At 40.4% G+C, this 24,225-nt stretch overlaps 2 protein-coding genes across 4 annotated transcripts in view; one reads left to right on the plus strand and one right to left on the minus strand.

Moving 5' to 3' along the window:
* The window catches only part of LOC122527623, a 23,347-nt gene extending 14,105 nt beyond the window's left edge, over positions 1-9,242 (plus strand). For all 3 annotated transcript variants that reach the window (XM_043651965.1, XM_043651967.1, XM_043651966.1), the window contains 2 exons: positions 4,350-4,510; positions 9,106-9,242. In XM_043651965.1, coding sequence (XP_043507900.1) covers positions 4,350-4,510; positions 9,106-9,165 — 221 coding nt within the window. In that variant the 3' untranslated portion in view covers positions 9,166-9,242. The remainder of the gene's footprint in view (positions 1-4,349; positions 4,511-9,105) is intronic.
* The window catches only part of LOC122527622, a 27,857-nt gene continuing 12,496 nt past the window's right edge, over positions 8,865-24,225 (minus strand). Inside the window, exon 11 of the mRNA XM_043651964.1 lies at positions 8,865-9,192. Within this exon, the coding sequence (XP_043507899.1) occupies positions 9,162-9,192 (31 nt within the window). The 3' untranslated portion in view covers positions 8,865-9,161. The remainder of the gene's footprint in view (positions 9,193-24,225) is intronic.

Below are 24,225 nucleotides of genomic sequence, written 5' to 3' on the forward strand. Positions count from 1 at the left end.
TTTTTTGTTTTTTTTTTTTTTTTTTTTTTTTTTTTTTGATATTTTTGGAAAATTCAAAGAGATTGATTCACAAATTGCCTTGAGGCGGAAAGAGACTGGAAGCTGAATTGAAAAAGAATAAAAATTTGTCGCGCGAAAACTCGGAAGTAGGTACGTATGTATTTGGTAAGAGGAAAGACTTTCAACGATCGTTGGAATTCACGAAAGGTTCGTCCAAGGAGAAATCACGTCCAAGGATGCGCATCTGTCGCGTTCCCTACGGTCCATTCCTCCTTCTAAATCCCAAAGATCTCCAAACCGTCGCTCTCTCATATTATTTGCCCGTGGTAGAACGACGAGGACTCTAGATTACAGTGTTAATCGCTCTTTAAGTTCATCCACGCTCGAGAGGAAAGATTCGCCTTCTCCCAGGCTCAACTCGACAGCTTAATACAATAACAATTTAAATAAAGAAGAAGAGAAAAGAGAAAAAATAAAAGCAGACAGCTACTCGACCCAGAAAATTCTTTAAAGTCTAATAAATCCTCTTTCTCTCGCGCTCGATTTCATTCTCTTTCATCTTCTTTTCTCTTTATCGTGTTCTGAGAGCAGCGGATTAACAAATTCCGTGATTTAATTATATTTGCTGGTTTCCCGTCAAACGGGATGGAATCAGAAGTAACTAACCTGCAACTAACCTTTCTTCTTGAAGATGTAACGATTTCTTTTTGCAATTGGAAAAAGGAATTGCACTGTTTGAAAATTGTTTCACGCGCGAAATTTCTATATAAGTGCAATTTTTCACGTAAAAATCCAGATCTCTGTAAAGTATATTTTCAACCCCCAAAATTTCGAGTGGCGCCTTCGTTCGTGCAATGTGAATTTTCATATTTAACATTTCCTCTTGAAGATTTAATGATTAGAGAAAGGAATTACACTGTTTGAAAATTATTTTACGCGCCAAATTTCTATATAAGTGCAATTTTGCACGTAAAAATCCAGATCTCTGTAAAGTATATTTTCCCGAAACTTCGAGTGACGTCTTCGTTTGTGCAATGTGAATTTTCATACCCAACATTTCTTCTTGAAGATTTAACGACTGGAGAAAGGAATTTCATCGTTTGAAAATTGTTTGACGCGCCAAATTTCTATATAAGTGCAATTTTTCACGTAAAACTCCAGATCTCTGTAAAGTATATTTTCAACCCTGAAAATTTCGAGTGACGTCTTCATTTGTGCAATGTGAATTTTCACATCTAACATTTCCTCTTGAAGATTTAATGATTAGAGAAAGGAATTACACTGTTTGAAAATTATTTTACGCACCAAATTTCTATATAAGTGCAATTTTTCACGTAAAAATCCAGATCTCTGTAAAGTATATTTTCAACCCCCAAAACTTCGAGTGACGTCTTCATTTGTGCAATGTGAATTTTTATATTTAACATATCCTCCTGAAGATTTAACAATTAGAGAAAGGAATTACACTGTTTGAAAATGTTTTTACATGCCAAATTTCTATATAAGTGCAATTTTGTACGTAAAACTCCAGATCTCTGTAAAGTATATTTTCAACCCCCGAACTTCGAGTGACGTCTTGATTTGTGCAATGTGAATTTTCATATTGAAGATTTAACAACTAGAGAAAGGAATTGCATTGTTTGGAAATTGTTTTACACGCCAAATTTCTATATAAGTGCAATTTTTCACGTAAAAATCCAGATCTCTGTAATGTATATTTTCAACCCCCAAAACTTCGAGTGACGTCTTCATTTGTGCAATGTGAATTTTCATATTTAACATATCCTCTTGAAGATTTAACGATTAGAGAAAGAAGTTGCACTGTTTAAAAATTATTTTACACGCCAAATTTCTATATAAGTGCAATTTTGTACGTAAAACTCCAGATCTCTGTAAAATATATTTTCAACCCCCGAAACTTCGAGTGACATCTTCGTTTGTGCAATGTGAATTTTCATATTTAACATTTCTTCCTTGTAACGATTTCATTTTGCAATTAATGGAAGGAATCGCACTCGTTTGAAAATACCAAACGTCTCGTACTTCAAAGATCCAGATCTCTATATAAAATTTATAATATTTTCAACCCCCCAAAAGCTCCGATGGCCTTCTTTATTTGAATTGTGAATTGCGCATCATCGCGCGGACTTTCCACGCGTGAAGATACGTGTGAAATATGGTTTCGAAAGGCGTATCGTACAAGCGCCTGGGCGCCTCGTATGTTAGAGGCAACCTTGACTCGATTTAAACAACGATATTTCCGTCGTTTCGTTTTGAACGGACACGCGTCTTCGAACGGGGGGTGTGGCGATCGGCTGCAGCCACGGGGCTCGTCAGAAATAGTCGTGCATTGTTAGCGGCCTCGACTGGTCGGAAAGTTGTCTTGAAATTTGCAGCGAGAGTTTGCTCTGTCGTCAGGGGACAGGGGAGACGAAACGTGTCCTTTTTATTCGACCATTGTCCCGCGTTCTAACAAAAGCTTCATTAGGAATCGATCCGAGGGTGCGAGCACACGCCATGGAAGATTAATGGAGATCTCAAGTGCTCGTACCCGCGACGTGCTTGACGATTTTTCAAGCGTATCTGCGACAGATATATTTCACCGAATTTCTCAGGATTTCGACGATCCTTCGGGATAAATGGCGGTGACAAATGACAGGGAGAAACAAAACGATTGATTCTCCTGCGGAAAAGTTGAACGCTGAACATATTTGCAAAGGGCGACTGAAGGGGAAGGAAAGAAATAGAAAATTAGTGGAATAGTTGATCCGAGAGCGAAGAAAATTTTACATTTGTTACGTTCTTTCGCTTCTCACGCTCGTGGAACGATGAACATGAGAAATCGTTGATCGAATCTTTTTTTTTCAAAGTAAGAAAAACACGTAGCCGAGATGTCTTCTTAGCTTCTCTTTTCGCCGACGATGTTGGAGGTTTCGGAGATGATGTCACATTCCAAGGTTGTTCCACCTTGGAATCGATCTCGGGCAAATAAGTTGATGATGCTTGGCCGAAGGGAAAAACGAATCGAGGGAACGTCGTCGTGTGGGATAGCAAAGAGTATCCTCGATGATAACCGATGTCCTCATCGTTCTGGCAAAAATCCTGATAAATATTAATTTCGGAATATGCCGAGAAATAGCTTTTGCTCTGTAAATAATTCAAAGACGCCTCAAAGCGATAACGAAGTGTCGTTGATAAAAAAGAAAGAAAAAAAATAAACAAATGCATTTTAGAGTTCAGCCGCAATGAAACTCTCTCTCTCTCTCTCTCTCTCTCTTTCTCGCTCGTTCTCGAAGCGTAAAACAATTTTTACCGTGCAATTCTCAAGAGGAGAAAGCAAAAAAAAAAAAAAAAGAAAAAATAGCTCAAAACCCCTCGTTTTCCAATAATCATATTTCAAATTGAAAGAGCTCTCGAACGCAAAACGAGGAATTCGACAGGACGATTAATCCTTGATATTCGATATAATTGCAACGAGGGCAAACCGAGCGAACTCGAATCGCTCTTTTCGCCGAAAATCCCGCACGCGTTTGCGTTTTCACGAGTAGGTTCTACGAATCGATGCTCCAACAATGTGACGATTTTTCTCGACGCTAACATTCGCGAGAATTTCGATCAAAAATTGGCAAAAATCCGATGTTTGTTGCGTAGCTATTTCGTAAATAGCAAGAGAATGAACTAACATTGAAGTGTGTGTAAAAATTATGGCGAATGAAATTATGTCGATCGATCATATAGACTCACGATCAGTCAGAAAAATTGGCAATGAAAAACTTGAGAAATTTGGAAAGCTTTTTAAAGCTTGGGACATTATGCCGCGTTCGCATTGTGTGGCGAGCAACTCGTGGACACTTTAGCGAACATCGGCGCGATTATCAAAGAATCTATTCGCGAAACTTTGTCACGAGTGTCAAGCGGACAATAAAGTTTGGAACTGCTCGTCACGCTGTTGTTGGCGAACAGGTCGCGAATAACTCGCTGGCAGTTTCCAAGTGTTCGCGGACAGTTTGTCCTAGACTTTAACCCATTGACGTACAAATTAAACAAATTTATTTTTCATTTTAACTTTTGCGTAAACTTAGTACAGATCGTTTTCATACTCGTGTATTTATATACTCGAAAACGTCATAAACGAAATTCAATGATGAAAGTGCGCTTCGAGCAGATTCTTCGATGCACGATGCTCGTCGAACGAAAGCTGTTCGCTGTAACCTAATCACGCGTGAACAGGGCATTTAGCGAATAATTCGCAAACTACTCGCGAGCTGGTCAGTTAGAGATCGCACGAAAACGACAATGTGGATGAAAAAAGAAACAGCTGTAACTTTTTCGATTGTCTCTTTTTGCAGAGTGTCCAATCTCGGAAGACGGGATGGAAAGGTTCGCGTGTCCCACGGCGGACAGAATGGGTAGATACCATTGCATCGACGATCACGCCTTGTGCGACGGTTTCATAGACTGCCCTACAGGCGAAGACGAGGACAGGCAAGCCTGCATGTTTTACAAAACTGTAAGTCTCCAATTAGCCTTCTCAGTGACTGAGTGTGTAATATTATTATATACGATATCCTGATCGATATCCCCGGAATTTCCTGCAATTATCATGCGACACGTAATATACTTGACGGATCTGCATAAAACACGTACTTCCTTTTTTTTCTTCTTTTTTTTTTATTTGCCTACGTTGAGACACGTGGGACAGGGAAAATTAATTAATTAAACGTCGCGCGCGACGGTTTTCATACTATTTCCATTTTCACGCGGAACGTGAAATTTACATTGTTGTTTCTTTTCGCTTTTCTTTGTAAGGTTGATATTTATTATTTTCAATATCTAGCTTCAAGGAAAGTAACGTCTATAAATATGTTACATCATAGTCTCGTCAATTTTTGTTTTTCCACGGGGAATTCTTTTTTTACAGTGTCCTTCGATTTTTCTCAACTGATTTAGTTTACGGTGTTACAACAGAGTACTGGTTACAACATTCTTCTCGACACCTCCGACCAATTGCGTAATCTCAACGATGTGAATTTGAATCACCTTCGTCCCGAGAATTTTGCAACTTCCGTCAGGAGATTTTCTGAAACGATACAGACTAATTCTGTATTTACTTATGACATTTGGGCAGTCGTAGTCTCTGGATCTCTTCTTTCCCTTTTTTCGAGGATTCGACACCTTGATTCAAAGTTTCTTCCAAACTTTAATCGTAGTTGATCGCCGAAGAGCGAGCAACCTTCACACCGTTTTCGCTAATTTCACACGCAATTGCACCATCTTCATCCACCAACGTGCACGCAAACGCTCGAAAGCTGCGGGGAAACTAATCTCTCGCGAACTCTGGCGAGAGCACGATAGATCTTTAAAACAAAGAGAGAAAGAAACCTCGTTTTCCTCTGGCTTCGCCAAACAGCCGGCGGAGAAAAGTTTTCGAATGCAGAGAGACGGTGAGAGAGAAAAACAATCGGTGCTGGATTCATCGCGCTCGCCACGAGGAGAAGGTGGGGGGAGGGAACATTTTCTCGCGGATGAAAGAGCGAGATTAGAGAGCACGGGAGATAACTTTTAATCTAATTACGATAGGGATCGCTTGGAAAGTGGCACGAGCACGCGAAACGATGCTACGGGAAAACGATGGAACGAAAAGACATTGGCACGCTACAGGGCTACTTGAAATCTTTTTGCCAACACGTGAATAGTTTACCAGCGTGCGAAGGTAATAGAATTTCCAATAATGGGAATCAAAGAGGCTTTCTTTGCAGCACGAAATGTGAGATATTTTTTAATAATTGAGAGACAAACATCCTCTGTTGACATTCGATAACATTCTAGCAATTGCAAACGGGTATTCCGTCATTTTTTTAAACAATACTCTGGCGTTAAATGCGGATTAAACACTTGGAATTGCAGATGCTCTCGAGTTTTTCTATTATTATTGTATAACTCCACTGTCCATCGTTATTTTTGTACGTAGTGAACTATTTATAGGATTTACTAATGCATCAGATCACTAATGTTACAAATTTTAATTAACGTATCATTTTCTTTTTTTTTTTTTTTTTCATATGTCGCCAATATTTTTTTAGTTCAGTATCTGAACGTTGAAAATTACTCTAGCTAAATGGAATTTCTAGTGAGTAAAGTTTAATGAATAGTGAGATGAATTATATTCTCGCGATTCTTAACTTTTTTTTTTTTTTTCTTTCTTCGCGAATACCTGAGCACCTTTATGGTCGTCATCTTTTCTTTTCGTTCGCCACGGTGGCAATTTCAATTCGTTGTTCTTAATGAAAGAACTTCGTCATCGCGACAGACACGTACGATACTTTTAACGTTTTATTATTCCAGCCATGAAATATCGCGATATTTTGCACTCCTTTGTAATCGTACTTTTTCTATTATTAATATTAACCCGCGATCGTGGCATTCTCGTTCACGCGAGCAATTACGATGTTACGCAATCTCGAAATATTCATCACCGATGGCTATCGTGCGACGGTGAACGTGTTAATTAACTTCATTTAAATGAAGACCTATATCACGGTCCTTTTTTATTTCTCGAAGAATTGTGTGCTGTTAGTAAGTTACACGCACGTTTGAAAGAAAACGAAAGAAATAAAGTTTCTGAATTCACTGACACACGCGCGCGCGAAATAATTCGACGTTTAATTTCGACGTGATAAAACGATTCTTCTCGGGTTCGATTAATTAACAACGAACGTTACGCAATTGGTACGTACGGCACGCGTAAACATTTATCACACAAACACGCATAACATTTGCATAAACATTGTAACAGGCGTGGTGCCCACGCACGAATCGTCAACACGGCGGTGAATTAAAACTGGCTAACCACCCTGCCAGAAAAAGAACTCGAGCGACATTTACGCTCTGCGCATCGCTGGTTCATTTTCATTCACGTATCGATGTTTCCTGTATTCCTCGGGGCGTTCCTTCGCAAATCAGGATACATCCATCGGTCGTAAATGTCTATGCATGAAACGTAGCTGCGTGAAACGTGTAAGCTCGCCGTGGAATTAATTGTGTCTGTCGCGTCATCGCTCGACGGGAACGATAAATCAAGTCAGGTTTGAACGTTTTACTGTCGCAAGGTGGCCGTGCCGGTTTTTTTCGTCAGTTTTTAAAATTCAGAATTTAAAAAAGTCAGTTTCAAATAAATTCAGAAACGTTCACGGTCTGCTCGTAAATCGTCGCTCACCTCGTGTTTGTTGATTGCCAACCAAGTCGCGCGAAATACTCACTATGTAGGCGTACGAATGTACGATCGTAGATTTATTTTTACATTTCGAAAAGTTCGTGAAAACTGAACATTATCGCACACGGTTATATTCGTTGTAGCTGTCTTGCTGACAGCGAGTGTTTCTTGTACGTATCTGGTCTCCGATATTTATTTATCTCGCCTGTTACCGCCTCGTTTTGGCAATGCAAATTCACGCTCGCGCGAGAACGTCGTTATGAAAGTGAAACCGGGGCAGAGGATTGGCCTTACCTGTTCAATTCTGCGGCAAGTACCACGCAGTATTTTGCATATTTTCTCCACGCCGCGAATGCTCCCTGTGAATTTTCACGTTTCTCCGAGTTTTCCCAGCAGCCTATAGATCGATAGCTCGTGAAATTTCTCTCCGTCTCCTGCTGCTATCGCGTGACGGGCAAAAAGCAAACAAAAAAAAAAAAAAGAAAAAAAAAGGAACTGAAGAAAGGAGAAGAAAAAAGAAGAAGAAGAAGGGAAGTCCGAGCGACGTTTCGCCCTCTCGCGGATTAAATCATCCGGCGAACCGGTTGACCTTTCTCTGCGGCTGATTCCGGCCCAGTCTCTCCGCCTCTTTGAAATCGATATTCGCTTCTTTCCCTTCCGGCTGGTCGAGCCGCGCCGAGCCACCGTTTCCTGTTCGTGACGAGACACGACCGAAGAAAAGAGAAAACGAGCCGGGGCGAGGAGGAAGAACGCGAGACGCGGGTCGCGTTGTCGAAATTGGCCTGATCAGCGTAGGCGGCACCCGGATTTGATTAAACCGCGCGTCGAACTCGCCCGGGAGAATTAGATTTTCTCCCGGGGCAGCGCCGCTCTCTCTCTCTCTCTCTCTCTCTCTCTCTCCCCGGCTCGATCAACTTTCGCGAAGCGGTAGCGCGGATTTTCGAAGGGGAAGTTGGCCAACTGACTTAGCGAATTTTTTTTTTTTTTTTTGCCAAGAAAAACGGCCTGGCCTAGCCATGGGAACGCGTATGGGGGCGGATCGAACCAAATATCGGGTTCACGCAGGGTTTTTTTTTCGTTACGGATGAAAATTGATTGTTTCAAAGATTTCTTTTTTTCACCTCTTTGTGTACTTGTTTCATGTATCACAAGCTCGCTCGAGCTTTGTACGTGGCGTTCGATAATGGCAGGAAATAGTGGGAATTTGATGCGAGGTTTTTTTCCTTTTCTTCACGTTTAATCCTAAATTATATTCAACCCCAGTCACGTTTTTTCTTACAATGAAAATTGAGTGTTTCAAAGGTTTTTTTTTCACCTCTTTGTGTACTTGCTTCATGTATCATAAGCTCGCTCGAGTTTGTACGTGGCGTTCGATAATGGCAGGAAATAGTGGGAATTTGATGCGAGGTTTTTCTTACCTTTTCTTCACGTTTAATCCTAAATTATATTCAACCCCAATCACGTTCCTTTTACAATTGTTCCGTGCCTTTAGCTATGTACTGCTAGCGAAAACAGTTTACAATCATAAGACTTATAGTTACTTACAGCTACTTATTGTAATAACAGCAATATTTTATAATTATAATTAATACTTGCAAATACAATTGCGCACAGGGCAATTGGTTCAAACACGCTCGGCTGAACTATAATATAGCCAGCAGAGAATTAGTTAACGAGAAAACATTCCATTCGGGCAAATTTTCTTCTCCGTTTCGTCTCGTTCGACGTCGCAAATAAAAAAAAAAAAAAAAAAACTAAAAAGAAACGTTAGATCCGTGCATCTGTCAATTCGCTCGCATACGTACACCTCAAGTTTCAAACTAAACACGTTGCTTTCACTTCGGACCAGGCAAATCACGAGCAAAACGCTATTTTCTCTCTCTCTGTTCCAGACGAAAGCTCACCTTGACGTATTGGCAGATGCCATTTTGCGATGGGCAAGAGGACGCTAATTCCTTTGTTGACGATGAACCTCTGACCTATGCATAAAATCATAAGTCTGACGAGTTTACTTCTTTATACATTCACCTATGTATATATATATATATATATATGTATATATATATGTATATGTATATGTATATATGTATATATATATATACACATATATATAAATATATAAATATATAAATATAATATATAATATGTATATGATATATTCCCATGTATGTGTACGCGTACACACGCTCTCGTGTACCCGGCACATATATTCGTGGTTTTCGTTCCGTTTCCAGCGAACGTTTCTCTTGCGAGCCGTGCAGGAGGAATAGAGGCGGATGAGATAATTTTTTTAAGAAGGTCGTAAAGTGTGAAACGATAGAGCAGAATATCCAATCTATCGATCTACGATGCTTGCGTCGTTCCGAAATTCCGTAGGGAAATGGCAAAATCTACCTACCGTAAGTAAGGTCGCGTTCGAAATTTCGGAGTCGATTTCACGAATCATCGGAATACGATGAAACGAACATCCCTTTAAAATATAAAATGTAAAATGAAAATATTTAATCTGTCGGTTTACGACACTTGCGTCACTCCGAAATTTCGGGAAGAAATGGCGAGTTTCAAATGGCCAGAATCTGCTTCTTAAAAATATATAAAACGAAAGAGCAAAATATTGAATCTATCGATTCACGAGGCTTGCGTCGTTCCGAAATTTCGGCGACGATCTCACGAATCTCTAAAGTACGGTCAAAAATGAAATCGCGATTGTTGTTTCAAAAATATATAAAACGAAAGTACGGGATGTTCAGCCAATCGGTTTACGAGGCTCGCGTCGTTTCGCACGAAATTTCAAAGTAAATGGCGAGATCTAACCAAGCAAGATTTCGCGCTTCGAAGTTCCAGAGAACGAAATTTCACGTGTCTCTGGGACAATTTGTCACGAACGGCGCTTCTCGGCCGAAGCTTCGCCTCCGCGCCGTGTCCGCTCGCAAAAGGAACGCGTGCTGACGAGAAGACGAACACACACTGCTCGCATTCTCCCCGTTCTCCCGCGTTTATTTTGCAGAAAGTTCTCCCTTTCTCCCTTACGTGTAATTGTAAGGAAGCAAAAAAAGAAAAAAAAAAAAAAAAAAAAAAAAAAAAAAAGAAAAAGAGGGAAAAAAGATTAAAAAANAAAAAAAAGAAAAAAAAAGAAAAAGAGGGAAAAAAGATTAAAAAAAGAGAGAGAGAGAGAGAGAGAGAGAGATTGCGCGCGTGCATGAGGAGAGTGCGTGGAAACGTGTGAAAGAGAAAGAACGAAAGTGTGTGTGTATGTGTGTGTGTGTGTGTGTAAGAGAGTGAGATGATGTTCACGTTGAAATCAAACTCAGGGGAACGTAAAGATGAATCGTCTCTCGAGCAGCACTCATCCGAATGTGCTCGATTCTCCTCGAGGGGGTTGATTTACGGATTGATTCCAAGGCGGCCTCGTTTACACGCGTTTGCTCAGCGAACGACATATCGCGGGCTCGTCGATTCGACAGGCGCATGCTGGCTGGCTCCTCGCGCGCGTTCTGCGGCTTGACGTTTCGAGGATGAAACGGCGAGAGAGACACAGAAAGGATTGTTCGATGACGACACGTCCGTAGATACTGTTGGACGACCGATGGACGATTGGACGAGAGAGGGAATATCGCACGGCGCTGTTCGTTCGAACCTTCTTCCATTTCTCTTGAAAGTTCGCAGACTTGGCAATAATCGGGGGGGGGGGGGGGGGGGTTATCGGGCAGACCGATTCCGAAAGATTTGAACTTACGTGAAATTACGTTATGCCATGTACGTGAAACTGAAACTCCAATGTCGGGACTTTACTCGCGCTGATTACATTCGCGCGTGATTTGTGAGTGCAATTATCTCTCGAAGCTCTTTCTCCTCTCATCTTCCACAGAATTTCTCGCGAATAATTCTTCACCTGGAGGTACTCTACCTCCATTTTCTGCCGCGAAGAACGAAAGATCAATTTCCTCGCTGTCGAGAGCCCCGCATTTCTACGCGCGGTATCATCTGTCACTTTGAGGGGAGGAATGTCACCTGTCGTTTCTCAGACAGGTCTTCGTTCTTCTCTGTCCAGGCTGTTTCCCGTTTAATTCGCCGGAGATACTAAGAACGATTAATTCATTTTGAATTAGCAGTGGCAGAAAGACACAGAAACTTCCCTGAGAAATATATATTCTTTCTTTCTATCAAACGCAAGACACACTGAAATTAACTTCGAATGTCAGAAACGAGACTCCGTCGAACCATTGAACCAGAAAATCTCTCGAAAGTTTCTCGTCGAATTTCTTGCAACTTTGCAAAATTACGGTGCGGGGGGGGGGGGGGGTTAGAACTCTGCATATTCAAATCACGGGACAATCAATTCGCACGATTGGAATTTATTACTCATTCTCCTCGTTGCCTCGCGATCTCCCGGTTTAAACGCTAGAAACTCCCACTAGATATCAAATGATATAAATTTCACTCGCGTCGAAAGGTCAAATGGGGTTTCGGCAATTACAATGGAAAGAGAGACGATAGATTACAACCCCTCGAAGATAGCCGCGATGCGGGCAAAATTACGGTGACCAGTTTCACGGACTTCAAGGCGCATACTGTCGAATTGGTATTGTCGATGAAACGATAAAATGCAAGCCGCAGACGCGCTAGAGACGAGGAGAACAACCAGCGGCGGACTTTTCGCAGTAGACAAATTTTCGCGTGTGACACGAGGCCGCCAGGTTGTGGCAACCGTTGTGGTAATCCTCATGTTAAAGTACAAATTAAGGGTGTCCGAGGTTTCAAGGGGGGGCCGTTTAGCAGTAACGTTCGCACGGTGCCGCCAGACGATCCGGCTTCCGGTCCCGAAAATGGCGCCGTCGATCCACCCCCGCAGCCACTCGCCGCTGCGGCCAACGAAAAACAATTAACGAGCGATTCCCGCGAGCCGCCGTGTAAAAACAGAAAAAAAAAAAAAACACTCGAAGGACCTTACTCGACGACTTTATTTTCGTACGACGCGAACGCAGACATTCACGCAGATTTTCCGAAGACTGAGAACGAAGAAGAAGAAGAAGAAGAAGAAGAAGAAGAAGAAGAAGAAGAAGAGGAGGAGGGAGAAGAAAATTTAAGAAAAAAGAAAAAAACAGAAAAAAGAAGAAAAACATAAAAAGAGAGCAACCACCTTCCACTTTCAGTTGGAATTACGCGCGTTTCGGGAATCACCTTTGGGCGGCGAAAGGACGAACAGTTTCAAAAAGAAAAAAAAAAAAAAAAAAAAAAAAAAAAGAAAAAAGGGCGAACAGCCAGCCGTCCAATGAGATTTCTGTGCCACGATCATGTTCAGCCATTTATGCCCGCGAGCACGCGCGCAAAGGATCTCGATCGAAGCGAGTTCAGAGAAGGAATCGATTATCGAGCAGTTATAAATCGCCTGAATCGTCCCATTCCCTCCCCCCCCCCTCCCCCTACCCGCCCTTCTTTGGGTTTCCTACTTGCTGGATTTCTCCTGTTGCGTTCCCGACGAAAACCTGCTCTTCTTCTCGTTTCTTTCACCTCGCCTCTTTAGAACGTACGTATTATATAGCTTAGCGGTAAATGTTTGACTGTGTCTCAGGCGATACCTTAATCTTAATCTGCAAATCTGTTCGCGAGTGTCACGTGGACAGGCGAAGCAGCTCGAGGAGGGTACGTTTTACCTTGAAACGGCGAGTTTGAACGTCTCATTGACGGAGAGACTCGATGATTCTTGGTATTTCGTTTCACGGTGGGGAGAAAAGTGTTTAACGATCGACTGAGTTGTTCCGACTTTGCAGAAGAGAAGAGAGAAAGCTTAAAAATCGTTCTCGTTGAGATGATCAAGTTGCCAAGGGGCGACGAGAGAGAGAGATTCTGTTGTTAAACAGAAATGGAACCTCGGGCGGGAAACTTGCGAACTCGCACGATGACGACCAGCCTGTCCACGTCACGAGAAAATGATCAGGCTGTCGACGATCGAAGCGTCTCGAGAGGAAACGAGACCAGCATTTGCTGTACTGCCGTGTGTTTGCTTGTTTATAAGAAAGAAAAATAGAAAAAAGAAAAAAGAGAAAGAGAGAGAGAGAGAGGAACATGAAAACGCACGTGGTCCCGAAAGTGTGCAGCCTTCTAGAATTCGTTGGAGTATATACGTATAATATATACATATATATATATATACTTTTGTTTCGTCGAATTAGGTTGTACGGATTTACGATTTAACGGGAGAAACAGAGAAAAAATGCTAAAGAAAAGAAAAAGAGTAAAAAAAAATCTTCTATGAACTATGCGAACAATGATGTATCGAGTCATCGATAGATCGCGATCTCGTCGTAAATCTCGAAGTAAAAAAAAAAAAAAAAAAGAGAGAAGAGAAAAGAAAATGAAAGGAAAAATATTGGCAGACACCGGCGAGGCGCGAACTCAACGCAATGTTTCAACAACGTGCGCAAGTTGAAAAGGGAAGAGAAGAGAAAGATGAAACTTGAAGAAGCGAAAGAAGAAGAAGAAGTTTCGAGAACGAGCGTAAGAAAACTCGCGAAGCGAATACACGTCGAAGCGAAAATCCTCTTTTTGCAAAAGGTCAATTCAGTATTACAAGAGCGTCTAGATCGTACGTTGTAAAGTTTCATTTTACGCTCGGACGAGCGGCACAGAGCGATCCGAGGCGATTGGCTCTCCTCTCCCGGTCCTCGATCATTCCCGAGCGGCCAACCTCGCGACGTTTGATGACCTCCCTCCCCCCCTTGAAACATCACGGGGCTGGACCCGCTCGTTCGAACAACTCGATGGTCCGGGAGTCGCCGTTTCTCCTTTCAAGCAACACGTCAAGTGCCAGAGAATCGAGAGCTCGTAGACAGACGCTTTTCCGTTTCGTAGTTCGACGTAGTAATTCGACGTGTAATAACGACGACTTTGTTTAATCGAGCCATCTGAATACAGGGTTGCACCCTTAACCCTCCGGGACCCACTGTCACTGTGTCAAAGTCACTTCCGTTTCCTTAAACTTCGAGCGTGTCATTTTTTTTTTTTTTTTTTTTTTTTTTTTCTGAGATGAAATTGCAGTTGAACGTTTTGATTTCACTTCATAGTTTTCGAGTTTTTGTAAAATATCCGGTCGTTTTACGTAAATTATCAAAGTTGTCAAACTATTTCTGAGTGCTGTTTATCTTTGAACGAGATAAATTCTCTTTGAAAAAGATTTTCAGTCGAAATTGCATCTTTTGAGCAATTTTCTCGACTGAAATTCGTTTTTTTTTTTTTTTTTTTTTTTTGTTTTCAAACTCGAACAATCTCCAACTTTTGGATTCAAGTGACTCTCCAGCAGAGGTTCCAAAGGTTCAACCTCTCAAGTCACGGAAATCGTGTTCGGGTAAGCTTCGAACGCACGTTTTACAAAGAAACGATAAGTCCCGGGGGCTCTGGGTTCGCGGAGGGCTAAGCGAACTGAATATATCAGAATCTACGCTACATATTTTTCATCAGAACAGAATATTTTTAATATTCGACGCGCAGACTTTAGAGACACTTCCTGTTGCTCAGCGGCATTCAGCGGCACGTATGCGAGTGTTCCCAGCTCGGTGTTCGATGTTCCAACAACCGAGCGTTCATCATGTCAAACGCTTAACCGGCCGTTATAATTCCCGGAGAGATCGGTCATCCCCTTTTTCATTGGAAAAAATTTCTCGAGAATGTCGCTTTACGAGCCTCGAACCTTCGAAATTCAAGCTGCAAGCTCACCTCTCTAAATTTCCAAAGCCAAACTGTTAGAAACTAGCCCGCTTCTTTTCGAGTTTCACAGCTGACACAGCCGGTTGAGCGTCGAGGAATCGATGTAGCAGAACGGTGGGACGGTGTGAAACAAGTCGTTTCGAAGCGAGCGATCGCCTAAATATAAATAAATGCGAGAAGGAGCGAAACGTTGTTGCGATTTTTGTAGGTTTGTCGCTTCCAGCGATTCGATCGTTAAGCGTTGATGAATCACGTTTGCGAGGAAGGGTTGCACAACGTTCACAGAGTGTCACAGTTCCTGGCGAATGGGGACAAATCTCAAAGCTCGTGCTCAAAATCCATTGCCAATGTCTCGCGTTGATTCGGAAGAGTTGATCACCAGTGAATGTAGCTCTCAGCTCCTCGTTGGAAGTGTAAAACTACCTTGCAAAAGTCGCGGAGGAATCGCTCGCTAGACCACCGTCCCGATGGCAGCTTCTTTTTTGATACGACGATATACATACTACGATAGCTTTAATTTCCACTCTGTGCCCTGTGTCGGAGACAAATCTTTCCTGTGTCGTTGTCCCCGTTGAATTGGAACGAGAAAGCGAAACAAGAAGACGAGTGAGAGAGAGTTTGTTGCACACACAATCGTGAGACTTAACGCAGGTACTTAACGTGCATTTTTATTGTCGCCAGCTTCGAAGATATATTTTTAGACGATATATCTGTATATATAACTGACACTATAACACACAGACAGATACACACATACACACGCAGAGAAAGAGAAAGAGAGAGTGTGTGTTTGCGTGTGTGTGTGTGTGTGTGAGAGAGAGAGAGAGAGTATTTTTGCCCCGTTTTTTCTTTTTCTCGCGCGACGGAACGCCGCCGAATCACGACCGAGTCTCGCCTGTTCCTTTTCCATGCCTCTCGAATAAATGTGCGATGCTTGTCTCATGCAGACCGAACACCTTCTTACTCTTCTACGTACATATTTCCTCCCTGGAATGCACGTTTCCTTTTCGTGCATTTTTCTACTCGATACGCCTTTCGACCACGATTTTAAAGCTTGCTTGGCACGCGTAACCTCTGACCCGTGATCTGGAAATTTCATCTGGCAACGTCCGTGTACGTTGTCTGTTCTTCGCTTCTTTTTTATAAAAAAAAAAAAAAAGTTTGTCTTATTAAATCTGTCACGCAGGAAAGCACCTGCTGCGTTTTTTTATGACCTCGACGAGTTGACGTTCTGTTTGAGAAGGTGAGGATCACCATCTTAGTTTTTTAGTGTATTTTAGAATTATTATTATTATTATTATTATTGTTATTATTATTCGAAGATTTGCAAGTGCCTTTAGTGCTACTTTTCTTCAATTTGTCGAAATTGAAAGTTACGAAACGCGATGAAGAGAGAACAAGAGGGACACACTCGTTCGATGTCGACGCATATCGTTAAGGCCCCTATGCACGTTGAAGCACGTTGGCGATACATAAATCGACACTTAGGTTTTCACGAAATCTACTTCAAGTGATTCTTTTTTCTCACTATTTTTTTTAGTCTCAATTTACCTCCGCATTCTTCTCAATTGATCGTGCAATATCCACAACACTTATTTCAAAACACGGAATTATTTTCCAGCTAATATTATTATCAATGACGAGGAACACGAGCAGAATTTGGAACATTGCAACTATTTGGAACTATTGCAACTATTCTAAAAAGAACGAACCGTTTTAATTTTTTAAAAGTGATATATTCTTAATTTTAAACGCGACATATATGCAAAAAAGAATAAGCAATAATTGAAGATTAATTTTTGAATGATATCTTAAATATATAGAATGCTGAGGTACTAGAAGAATTGAAAAATATGTGTTTATAGCCGCATTCAAATAAAATTACAATATCGGACCATTGGACTGTGAGTCTTTTAAACTCGACATTTGTTTATTGGTTTCATTCGAGAATCATCCCATTAGGAAATTGTTCCTTTAGGTTGTTCAGTCGTTCGTGGAACAAGAACGAGTTCTTCGAATTTATCAATTTTCAAATTTTCTTCTTCGAAACATCGTTCTTGGACACGTGTAAATCACTCTGGAAAGATCTTTACCTCAAAATCGTGAAAAAAATATGTTTCTCCAGATAATCTGTGCTTGAAGATTCTTTTATGAATTATCCTGACTTGTATATTTTATTCTATTATCATCTTATAAATTTATACATTTGCAATTATTTCATACATTATTGTTATCACTTTATATGTTAAAATTCAATTTGTATATTTTAAAATTAAAATCTAACACACGCAGCGTATATCGTAGAACCAACTCAAGTGTCGCGATGCATGACTCGAGCGTGTTTCAACGATGCATGTGTAGGGGCGTGCTCGGACGCGTAAACGCGTCGAGCGAAGTTTCCGGCTTCGCGATCCGTCGAGGATGACGCGAATGTGAGTCAAGGCGAGGGTAGTTGAATTTTTATCGATGACGCAAAGCGCGCGACGGTAGCCTGACGGCGTCCTGTGGTTGAAATTATGGGATCTCCGTCGAGGACGGGCGGTTCGAAAAAGAAAAAAAAAACGAGCAGAAGGAGATCGATCACGCGCGACGATGACGCGCGAACGGATGAGAAAACGCGGTGACGTTTCGTTCCGAGTTGACGTTAGGATTGCATCCAGGTTGTGACGCGTTAGTAATCGGAGCTCTGTTAAGTTTTTTTGAATTAAAGCCAATTGAATTAGAGTGAATTTCTCGCGACGTTTCGAGGGAACGAAAGAAGAGAATCAAAGGTATCAACTTTGAAGCGAATACGAGTTGAACGTGTGAATTAAATTAAACGAAATTAGACTGAGAGACGCTCGAAATTTATTTTTCGTACAAAAATAAATTGTAATCTCGTCTTGCTTGAATTGAAATTAAAAGAAATACGAATAGAGTACTTTTATCAAATAACTTGGAAATATCAGTTGCTCTTTTCGCTCTTCGTTTTATTTATTAATAACTCTCTTTTTTTCCTCTTCCTCCCTTCTTCTTTTTTTTTTTTTTTTCGTTGAACACGCGTATAAATAGAGTATAGAGGTTAAAGAGAGACGGAGAAACGTATATTTCCCACCAAGTTTTCTCTCTATCGAGCTTTCGGCGAACAGGCATTCAACAGGTGATTTAAAAAACGATCGTCTTCCCGGCCCGGTGAATTAAGTGTCGTCGTAACTTTTCATATTTCCCTGTGAAATAGAACCGCTCGAGCGCCGTTCAATTAACGCCGGCGTGCGCACTTCGGTTTAAAACGTGCGCGAACAACCGTGGTTTTATTAATAATCGACGCCCGCGGGGAACGCTAGTGAAACTTCAATGTTTGACCGCCGCCGTTAAATCACTCGCGTGTCTGCTTTATCAACGCGTAATATTGGACGATTTGTTAATGTTCGAAATGAAAATTCGGACCTTTCCAAGCTAAATTATAAATAGAGTCGGAATAATCGGTGTGCATGTTTACGAGCGTTTTCGACTGGTTAGTGATCCATATCCCTGACGATTGCATAATAATAATAATAATAATAATAATAATAATAATAATAATAATAATAATAATATAGAAAATTGAACGATCTTTGGTCTTCAAATCCTAATATTAAACAACGAGCAACTGTTTGAAATTCACTGCAGCCACGTATATACATCTTCTGTGACAAGATAATTCATATTTATCGTGTAACACGATTCTAGTTCAATTTGTCAGCTTCCTCGCGTCGACACTTCTTGTTATCGTTAGACGCGCCCCATTTCGGAGTTGATAAATCCGGAAAGAGCCGGAGGAAACTCTGAAACTTTCATCGAGTCACTCCCGGGACGTTTTTCATTTTCTTTCGCCACGGAACTGTCCATGAAACACCTGGGGAATATCTCTCTCCGACATCGTGTCTGCGCGCGGCCTATCAATTTTTACACTTTCCGTCGAGCGTTCGCAGTTGCCAATTTTAAGCCATCGAGAATCTTAGAACTTGATTTTTACTGAAATAACGGAAGCGGAGAGCGTCGGAAGTTTTCCCAATTATTAAACTACGCTTTGCCTCTTGAATCTCGTTCAACCTCTCGTTCAACTTCATTCTCAGCTCGTTAAGTTGATTTTTTTCACTCGGCTTCAGGTTTTGCCTCGGTTTAAAATTTGAAATTACACCCTCGTTTCTTCGAGTCGACAAACGTACATACGTTTTCACAGAGTGCCTCGAATTTAAATCAAAACTTTGAGAGCGTGAATAATGAAATCTTCTCTACTCCATTTTAGAGAAAATTGCGTTTCTTTTTTTTTTTAATTTATTTAGATTCACTGATACTGACATTATTCTTTTATTATTTTTATTAATTTCAATTTTATTTACACTTACTGATACTTGCCAGCTATTTTATCATCCACATTATCACTATTGTAGTGTCTTATGTAACGTATTATTTCTGACTAGCAGCTAAATACTGTTCTAGCGGATGTTCGATGCACGGCAATTACAATTATTCAGTCGATTGGCGTCAGAATGAAATTATTTTTATTAATTTTTTATTATTTTTTTATTATTTTTATTAATTTTAATTTTATTTACACTTACTGATACTTGCCAGCTATTTTATCATCCATATTATCACTATTGTAGTGTCTTATGTAACGTATTATTTCTGACTAGCAGCTAAATACTGTTCTAGCGGATGTTCGATACACGGCAATTACAATTATTCAGTCGATTGGCGTCAGAATGAAATTATTTTTATTAATTTTTTATTATTTTTTTATTATTTTTATTAATTTTAATTTTATTTACACTTACTGATACTTGTCAGCTATTTTATCATCCATATTATCACTATTGTAGTGTCTTATGTAACGTATTATTTCTGACTAGCAGCTAAATACTGTTCTAGCGGATGTTCGATACACGGCAATTACAATTATTCAGTCGATTGGCGTCAGAATGAAATTATTTTTATTAATTTTTTATTATTTCTTTATTATTTTTATTAATTTTAATTTTATTTACACTTACTGATACTTGTCAGCTATTTTATCATCCATATTATCACTATTGTAGTGTCTCATGTAACGTATTATTTCTGACTAGCAGCTAAATACTGTTCTAGCGGATGTTCGATGCACGACAATTACGATTATTGGTCTTCGATTGGCGTCGGAATGAAATTACTAAACAAGTTAAACAAAACGAATTATAACTTTTTGTTCCCTTCTCTTGCGATTTTCTCCAAAAATGGAGCAAATCTCCGAAGCAAATCTCTCTTTTTCCTCCGCGCGATCTCAAAGTCTCGAACATTTAAATGTTCAGGACACCCTGTGTGTACAGTGTTGTGAATGGGAAAGGAACTCGGTTGATTGAAAAGGTCGCGATTCGACGGCCGGCGCATCGAGTTTCGAGGGGTGGCCGGAAACTCACGCCTGACGTGAAGAGAGAACTGCAAGACGTTCGATTTCGCATCAGTTTAATCGAACCCCTTTCAACACTTATGCGAATGTCATTGTTCTCTTCGCAACAATAACGAGTCAATTTAATATAAAGTAAACTGTATAAACTCCTATAGGCACTCTTTTTACGGCGGAGGAGGAGGAGGAAACGCTTGTAGGTTTCGAACGTGAGAGAACTGAACGATGAGAGAGTATGTCGAGAGTTTCGATTGTTTTCCCTTTCGTACGAGCCGTACGTTTCATTCAAGATCGTTTTCCAACGAAAAAATGGCTGGCTTGTTGCTTCGCCAAGGAAACAGCCACGAACGATGAAGAAGAGGAAGAGGAAGAAGAGGAAGAAATGAGCTGGTGTGACGATCGATTGCGCATGCGTGTACACCTGTCAAATGTACGGGAAAGCTACGAAAATGGTGAAACGAGGGTGAAAGTCGTGTGAGAGGGGCGTGTCGCGCGACGCTTTCTGAACTGTTGCGGCCGATCGTTTTAATCGTTTTCGACAGAACAATTGCGCATTGTACCTTACGTCGATTTAAACTAAGATCTAACACTGAAATCTCAGATCGGATTCTCTCTGTCTTTATTCCACCTATGTGTTATAATTTTATCAGGTATCAATAAAGATTTCCGTTTCAGACAAACACAACTCTCTCTCCAGTTGTTTTCTATCCTCCCGTTTCTGCACAGTCAGTTGTTTGCAAGTTGGCGCACATTTAAACGTAATTGTTGAAAGGATTTGTCAATTTTTGCTCTTGGGGATGAATTATCGTTGCTCGTCTATCGTTCTATTGCTTCATCCAAGCTGTTGATTCTTCTTTTTCTTTCTTCTTCTTTTTACTTAAAAATTCGAGATTTAATTTTGTAAAAGGACACGAACTGTATTAATGAAAATGAAAAATTGTCGACAATTTAAACTGATATGATTTTGTGAGAAGAAAAATTATAACGATCCCGGTTAGTCTAATTTTGAAACATAAAATCTCTGTTTTAATAGTCGAGAGTTCGTCTCTTTTTCTTTTGAGATGGGAAAGTGAGGATACTTTTTTTTCGAAAATTCAGAAAAGTGTGAAAAAAAAGTTTCTTCTTAATTAGTTACTGGTCCTGAAGATCGAAATTTTCTATTTACAACGAGCCCTTACGATTCGCTACACGATCTTTTTTTTTTTTCATCGCTTCATTGTACTTTGAACATTATAGTTATTATAGTTAAGTGACAAAAATTCAAGAAATTTTATAATTTCAATAAAATGGTGAGAAAAGGATCGTTAGAGAAACAACATTTTAATCTTCAAGACAATGGTAGAAAAAAAATTGTTTAAACGATTTTACAGACGTTTGAATTTCTACAGTTTTCAAGAACAAAAGTATCTTCATCTTTCCACCCTTGTATTGTAAAGTGGTCTTTAAAAAAAGGAAACTCACAGTTGTCAGTGTGAAGGCTTCACGCTTGAAAATGAGAGCTTTAAAATTTGCGCTTCAAGTGGATCGTTATACGACTCCTTTTTGTATCAGTTTAAATCATTGACAATTTCTCACTGTCGTATACGGTTATGCTTCTCACTGTATTTGCCTATAGCCTCGTCTCTTCTCTCGTTACACACGTATTTATTAATTTCCATCTATCGTGTTAGAGAAAATATTTGTTGCGTTGAAGCACACCTATCCAGTTTGCAACTATAAATACCTAGACTATTCGAGTGGTATTTTCGTATGAGTTGAAACTGGGGAAAAATGTGACGTAAAATAACTGTACAAAAATAACTTTCCCATTCGGAAAAGGTTATGTAAATGTTATGACAGTTAAATATCGGCTCGCGAAACTCGAGATTGCTAGTTTTTCATTACAAAATGAATCAAGAGAGAAAGAAAGGTCGGGAAATGTCATCGACAAGATTATCTTAATAGAAACCATCTGTTCGCATTGCTGTCAAGTTATCCTGATTGTTGCCTTTTTCTCAAGACGAGGAATATTTTTGAATTTCAGAACCGATAATTTATCTTGTCGTAAAATTTCACGTAACAAGTGGCTAAAAAAAAAAAAAAGAAGAGGCCCACGCAATTCACAGCTCGACTACTCTTGTTCGATCCAATAATTTTGCCAGCTGCAATAAAAAATCTTTGTTACATCTGATATTTATTCCCGATTTTCCGTGATTTCCAATAAAGATGAAAATTAAAAAAAAAAAAAAAAAAGAGAGAGAAAGGATTCGTAATCCGGTCTGTGCAACGTAGGTAGTTTTATTAGAAGTCTGCAATTTTATTGGCGCGTTATTCGTTGCAGCAATCGTCGCGCTAAATTCATTTATCCGATTTCCAATTGAACCGAAACTCGCTGTTGGCCGTGCCAATTCCCGTCACAACGAAATTATTTCGTCTCGTATTTCGTTCGGTATAATTAATGCCGCGACTCGTCGCTCCGACGATGGAAGTTTCCATCGAAATCAGTCTCTCGACGACGTCTCTTTTCACTCGCTCCCCGATTTCCATTTTTCCCTTTTCCCTTTCACTCCCATTTTCATGCAATCGATAGTTGCGAAAATTTTCACGGCACGGAGTTTGCACATGTTTGCGAAGTTCGTCGATTCGATTCCGAAAGACAATCTCGACTGTTTGTCTTCTCCTCGTAAGGAGTTCGTGAAGGATTGAATCGGATTAAATCGAATGTTTTCAATCGATCGATGTAATTTCTGGTCGCAAACATCGTTGTCCCTCTCTCGCTTTCTTTTTTCGAATTTTCCTCGAGAGGATCTTCAACGTTCCTCGCGACACCACGTGAGGTGGTTTCGACGTTTCGCTACGTGAAATTTTTGACAAGCTCCCATCGCCTGCCAGTTCCCCAACTTTCCCTGGTTATCGTCAACATCTCGAAACAAGTTTTGCCAGCTCGAAATTTTGCCGACGTTTTGGTTTGTACTCGACCGATCGAAACTCGCGAGACACTTCGGATTGTAAGTAATCTCAACAGCCAGCCAGCCAATTGTGTTATCGTAACAAGAAACTCGTAACAAAATTATTTCACATGAGTGGGCCCGTGTTTGTCGGAACAAATCAATTACGAAACGAATGAAATTTCCTCGGAGAAAATCACTTTAACGGGGTGATACCTCCCAGTTGAAAAATCATGGAGATTAACGAGCCAATGGCCGGAAGTTGGAAGTGCTCGCCGGAACGACTAAATTTAATTAACAATTAAGTTAAACGCCAGCATCACTGAAATTGCACGAATTCAGTTAACTTGTTTCGATCAATCGTTCGGAGGCGTTGAAAATTTGTTGGAGTTTTGACAAAGCGAATTTCATTTCGGCGAATTTCAGCTCGCGTAGAAATCTCGTTGTCGCGTGTATTAATTTATTATAAAGGTGGTTCTCGATTGGCCTCTCGGTTCGGCGAACGTGCACGTATTCGTTTCGGTGTAAACATCGTTTCGGCGGCCGCTCGATCAAGATTAAGGAACAAGAGCCGCCGCGATAAAACCGCGTGTTTATCGGCCGACATGCTCGTAGTACACGGGGCCCGAAACGCGATCCTAAATTTAGGGGTTGAACCGGCGCAAATTTTAATTTTAATATCACGACGCTATTTTAAGCGGGCTATCGATCAGCCTGGCCGGCCGGTCTGAACAGCTCTGGAACTTCGACCGGCTGAAACTTTCTCGTTTCGTTCAACTTTTCGTTTCTCGCGAGAGGATTTTCGGTGCTCGCCTGATGAAGAAACGAGACCGAGTACCGCTTCTCGACGAGTTTTACCGATGATTGATCGAATCAGTATCATCCAACATTTAGTATTAAATTACATAACATTATTTATTAAATTACAGAAATTGCCAAAGTTGTCGAAGGAGAAAAAAACTTTGATATAGATTTAT

Source organism: Frieseomelitta varia, unplaced genomic scaffold (genome assembly GCF_011392965.1).
Source record: "Frieseomelitta varia isolate USP_RPSP 00005682 unplaced genomic scaffold, Fvar_1.2 scaffold_229, whole genome shotgun sequence".
Classification (NCBI taxonomy): Eukaryota; Metazoa; Arthropoda; class Insecta; order Hymenoptera; family Apidae; genus Frieseomelitta; species Frieseomelitta varia.